The sequence below is a fragment of the Malus sylvestris genome, chromosome 3 (assembly GCF_916048215.2).
Source record: "Malus sylvestris chromosome 3, drMalSylv7.2, whole genome shotgun sequence".
NCBI lineage: Eukaryota > Viridiplantae > Streptophyta > Magnoliopsida > Rosales > Rosaceae > Malus > Malus sylvestris.
This window is the reverse complement of record NC_062262.1, coordinates 20,577,200-20,583,199: the sequence shown is the minus strand read 5'-3', so window position 1 is coordinate 20,583,199 and position 6,000 is coordinate 20,577,200. Positions and strand designations below refer to the sequence as shown.

The window sequence follows — 6,000 nt, the reverse complement described above, 5'->3', positions numbered from 1 at the left end:
TTCTTTTATTAATATTATTATTTAAAGTAATGCTAATAACACTAAAATTTAATTTATAAATTATACAATACGATTGTTGATAATTAAATTATTATTTAAATAATAATTAATTTGTTTATTTTTTATTAAATACATGATATGGTTTGCAAATTTGAAGTAAAAATTTAGTTTCGAATCGAAGAGAAAGTATACGTGCGGATGAGAGAGAATCAGATGCCGATGGATCACCACTCTTCCTTTTGATATATAAAGGCTACCCGTCTCTTCCCATTTTTCCACATTCGAAACGCAGAGACATATTTTCCTTTTTTTCCTTTGGACAATTTCTCTGTGATTTTCTCGGAAGCCAAACGCTCTCAACGATGGCCGATCAGCTCACCGACGACCAGATCTCTGAGTTCAAGGAGGCTTTCAGCCTATTCGACAAGGACGGCGATGGTCTCCTTTCTCAGATCCCTCTTTTTCTCTCTTTTTTCCCTTTCCTCTTTGTTCTTATTATGCCTAACTAATCTATGATATTTGGATCTAATGCTGTTATTGCATCGAAATTTCGTTTGTGCTTGTGAAAATTTGTGATTGATCGAGGGTTTTTCAGCAATTGATTCGATTTATCATTCTCCGAGTGCTTTTTGATCGTTTAGGATAAGATCATGCTGTTAGATTCGATCGTTCGAATTTAAATAGATGGATGATTTGTGCATTCCGCTTGTCGATTCGGTACATGTCTGATGTTTCGTTTCCCCTTGTTTGCACAATTAATTTTTCTGGTATTGGGATCACAAGGCAATGTTACATGATATATACATAAGAAAATACAGAGTTATATAAATATAAAACGATTTACTGTATGTTTCTGTCGTCTAATAATAGCATGAAATGCAGATTTTTGTGCCAAACTCTTCTTCAGGGTTTAGGGTTTGAAGAAATCTGTGAATTTACTTTTGATTTTGAACAATTTTTGTATCAGTTCACAGTTTTCAGATTTTGCAAGCACGCAACTGTTTGACGTCTCCGTATATTTCTCCTTCTTAGCTTTATACTTAGACGAATCAGTTTTTATTACCCTACAAGTATGTTTGATCCTTGGATTTATATGTTACTTTTTGAAATCTGTAAGTATTATCTGAGTCGTCGAATCTTCCTAACATCGTATAGTGACTTTTTTTTCTTATTTGACAATCGTATTTTGGTCTTGTGGCATTTTCTAGCCTTTACCATCTTAATGGTTGTAGACATCGAAATTGAAAATTCGTGTTTACAATGGTATTTGAGTATTTTCTTTTTCTAGTTAGGAGTCAGAGTTTGAAGTGCATCTATAAATGTTATCAATCCTTTACTCGTATGGTTGGGTGGTTTTGGGTTGGACTATTGTGAATTGACTTTGTCTTTTCTTTTGTGATATTTTGATATGGAATTTGGAAATCTGGATGAATGTTTTGCTTTTTATTGTTTGCCTTGTTTATGTTGTCTGCAATATTGAAATTGTTAAGCGTTGTTTGATTGAAATGTGATAGTCTTAGTTCATGTGTGTGCTTTTCTTTTTCCAATTTAGACGGAATTCCCTCAACAGTAGTAACAGTTTAATGTATTGGAGTGAATGTTAGGGGGAGAACAGTGGTTTTCTTGTGTTGGTATGCCCGGCTACAGTTATGTGTCTGAAGCACTATTACCAATTTCTTTGTTGGATTCCACCGTAATGTTTGTTTAAATTTTTACGCAGGTTGTATCACTACAAAGGAGTTGGGGACTGTTATGCGTTCACTTGGGCAGAACCCCACTGAAGCTGAGCTTCAGGATATGATCAATGAGGTTGATGCTGATGGGAATGGGACCATTGATTTCCCAGAGTTCCTTAACCTGATGGCCCGGAAGATGAAGGACACAGATTCTGAGGAGGAGCTCAAGGAAGCTTTCCGAGTGTTCGATAAGGACCAGAATGGCTTCATTTCTGCCGCTGAGCTTCGTCATGTTATGACAAATCTAGGCGAGAAGCTGACAGATGAGGAAGTGGATGAGATGATTCGTGAGGCTGATGTGGATGGTGATGGGCAGATCAACTATGAGGAGTTCGTCAAAGTCATGATGGCCAAGTGAGGATTAATTGACCAAAACTAAAGTTTATATAAAAACGTAAAAGGGAACAGAGCAGATAAGTTCAAAAGAGATTTTCGTATCCATTAGGACATGTTCATTTGGTATTGCTAGGTTTTGGTTGGTTCATGTATGCATTATTTGCGGTACTGTTCCTTTAGTATCCTACTTGTTTGCTGTCTCTTCATAGTTCCTGTTTGGTAGTGTGTTACGATACATTGGTATTCTGATTCTTCTCTTTGAAATCATGAATTTAAATCTGTTGGGTGAATCTGATATTACTGCTTATTGTAGATTTTCGTTGTTAATATTGCAAGTTGGTAGCCTCTCTTGTTAATGTGATCTTGTCGTCATGCGTTGGTGATACGTGCTTCTTCTGTTGTTTAGTCTTAAAGCATGAAATTTGAATTTCAAAATCATGTTAGTATTATGTAAACTATTTTCTCAGCATCTGTTCACGCAGAAATTGAAAGTAGGTTTTCGGGATTACAAATTTTTCAAACTCCATTGGCGGAGTCTGAAATTGATCACCGATGGTGGTTATGATCTGATGAAACTTGTTAATAGCCTTCTGTAGATGATAACTTGGTGGGGAATGAATCACTGATGCATGACAAACTTGGTTGCTTGCTTGCTTACTCCGTAAGTAGAACGGGGTCCTAGGCACTGGCATCGGCGACGGGTGCATCCAACGTCAACGTGCTGTCATGATTTCTTCTTTTGTATTTCTCTTGTTTTTGTGGTGCACGGGGCGGGTGGCCTCAAAGCGAAAACATGTAAAAGATAAGCATCAGATTCCTCCTTGTTTCACCTTATTTTACTGATTCGCTTGGAGGACAATAGGAGTTATTCTCTTCCGGACCAAAATAGAATCCTGCACTTGGCATTGCAGTTGCAATGCAGAAGTTTCTCCTTTCACCTCCCCCCAACGTTAATTCCAGATACTTTGGAATATTGGGGAAGGCGGAATTGAAAGGGTAAATGTTGTTAACTATTTGAGCTACGTGTCTGTTCATTTCCAAAATCATATTTGGCATCCAAAAAACGTTTAAAGCGAAAAAGAAAATTCAATTAAAGCATGATGAGTGGACAGAAGAGCATCGACCGACTTTTCAAACCAAGCAATCGAGCAAGTATAAAATAGTAATCTCAAATCGCATCGCACCGCATGCAAATAGCATAAGCATTAAGCATTGTAATAATGTTTGTCTCTCCTACTTTTAATGACAGAAGAATGAGAAGTCGATCAAATCAAAGGAGCGACAGCGTCGGCAGCACGAATTCAAAGGAGTACAAGAACAAGACCGACGGAGGAGAGAACGGGAAGATGGGGCGTCGTTATCGTTGTAGACAACACTTACACGATTGTTCTATCTTGTAATTAAAACTCAATACTTTCATGTTATCTTTCTTAAACATTCCTCTAATTAATCCAAAGGGAATGTTCCATTACTATTTATATGCGTCGTTGAACAAAGTCTAACCAATTTAGCATCAATCTCCTCTATGTATTACTCCTCCAATTAATCCAAAGGATTGGTCATGGGGACGCAGCCCGGAGGTCCTGGGAAAGGTCCGGGAAGAAGTAGCAAGGATTTGGTCCCCGGAGTCCAACCCTCCGATCACGGCGGAGAAGCTCTCGAAAATGAAGTACACGCACGCGGTGGCGCTCGAGGTGGTGAGGTACCGAGCTCCGGCGACGAAGGGGTATCTGCCATTGCTTCAAAAGAAATGGGGTTGAGTCGATGGGGTCGACGGAGAACCATGGGCACGTTTGTCAGTTAATCTTTCATTGTATTCCGCTCTGTGCGTACCAACGCGGAACAGAATAAATGTCCTATTCCAGCCTATGCGTACCAACGTAGCACGGAACCTCCGTTCCATCACATTCCATTCCGTCCCGTTCTGTCTTTGTTCCAAACGCTCCCCTACAAATGATATCTGCGGAGATCACGAGAATGACTGATTCTTTTCATCCGTTAGATTAAAGACACCCACACTTGAGATTCATCCCAGAGAATACAGCCCCCTTGATTAACGATCCCACACATACTGTCGCACATAAGATTACCACAAAAGAAATAACAATTAAAAATACAAAGAATTTAAAGGAAATTATGCCCAAGACCAAGATGGTCAGATTATCTTCAATAATTTTATTTGGATCCAAAATTACACTATTGGCCCGAGTAATCGAGACCGTTGAATGAGCAGAATTTTAGAATGTTAAATGACAAAGTGGTTGAAATGATTTTCAATTATTATTGAGAAATAATGTTTTAATTTTAATCATGATATTATCTCTTAGTAATATATTAAATTATTTAAACCTAATATTTGTCTAAATCGCAATTGATTTGAACAAATGGAATATTGGGATATGCGCGACATCAGATAATGAAGCATGCATGATGGGATGATTGTCATACAACTACAAATGGATTAATGCATGCATGGATAGATTATGAGGAAGCCTAGATAGGTCTGGCTTTTGGTGGTGATGTGATAAGTCTAAGATCTGATGGTCTTGGATAATGATGAGGTAAGAAGCCTAGGTTGGCTAGGCTCTTTTTGAATGGTGATGGAGGTCATCAGATGAGTTTAAAGGGTTCTGATGGAGTTTTTGATCAAATAAGAAGCTTAGGTGGGCTAGGTTTCTGATGTGGTGTGATAAAGCCTAGATAGGCTTTATTTTGTTTAAAAGTCACGAAATCTGAAGGATATGCCTTGGCATTTACGGATCAATTTCAGTTTGCTAGAGTTGCAGTTAGACTCTACAAAGTTATCAGGTCATGTGTTGACCCTAAAAACTACCAAGCCTAAGTGGCGCGTAGGCCGAGTAACTAATGAGCTAACTACATCCTTCGGTTGTATGCGAGCATGCCAACTCGTTGGCCGAGATCAGCTGAGGAGTAAAATATATTGATGTTGCGTTAAGTGCACTGCTGACTTCTTAATCTTGCAATTGCGGCTGAGGAAGGAACACATCTTGGCCTTCGAGTTCTAAGCCTGAAGACAAGGCTGCTAGTTCTACGAAGTTCACGGATCGTTGGCATCGGGTTCGGTCACAATGATTATATTCGTGAGAGTATAAGCACGCCGAACTGGCTCCAAACTATACAGACACAAGTACTCAAAGAAGATATATGTCTTGATGGTAAACGTGGTTCGGCCGTCAGAATGCCGAACTCTAAACCCTACTTGTGAATAACCAATCATAAATAACTCGGCGTTCAATGTGCCGAGCCTAGAATTTGTAACACCTCATTTCGCCGAGAAGGCTAATGAGATGACTTCTACCAATAAGGATTCAAAAATCCTTCTCGGTCAAGACTTGGATAGATAATCAATCGGCCTCGACGCAGTGCTGTTTATCCAAACTACAGGTGTTTCGCGGCCAGCTGATTCTACGGCGGTATTGCTATTTATCCAAACTGAAGATGTTCGCCGATTGCCTTCACAGTGCTGTTTATCCAAACTGAAAATGTGTTGGCGGAAAAGAAAATAAAAAAAATCTCAAGGTTATTGAAAGGTTTCGCGTAGAGCGAGAGTTTGCGCAGGGCAATTTGTGTGTTGAGTTCGAGGCCTTTCAATGTTGCATTCAACTATGTATTTATAGTGGTTGTCTTTTGCTTGACACGACCTGATAACTTTGTAGAGTCCAACTGCAACTCTAACTTGCAAACTGAAATTGATCCATAAATGCCAAGGCATATCCTTCAGATTTCGTGACTTTCAAACAAAATAAAGTCTATCTAGGCTTTATCACATCACATCATAAACCTAGCCCACCTAGGATTCTTATCTCATCAAAAACTCCATCAGAAGCCTTTAAACTCATCTGATGACTTCCATCACCATGCAAAAAGAGCCAAGCCACCTTGGCTTCTTACCTCATATTATCCAAGA

The 6,000-nt window shown here is 39.0% G+C and overlaps 1 protein-coding gene across 1 annotated transcript; it reads left to right on the top strand.

Annotated features, from left to right (window-relative positions):
• Nucleotides 1–205: 205 nt before the first annotated feature.
• Nucleotides 206–2,362, top strand: LOC126615824 (calmodulin-7). Its single transcript, XM_050283741.1, has 2 exons — nt 206–438; nt 1,721–2,362. The coding sequence occupies exons 1-2, from the start codon at nt 363–365 to the stop codon at nt 2,092–2,094; spliced, it is 450 nt and encodes a 149-aa protein (XP_050139698.1). The 5' UTR covers nt 206–362; the 3' UTR covers nt 2,095–2,362.
• The last annotated feature ends 3,638 nt before the right edge of the window (nt 2,363–6,000 follow it).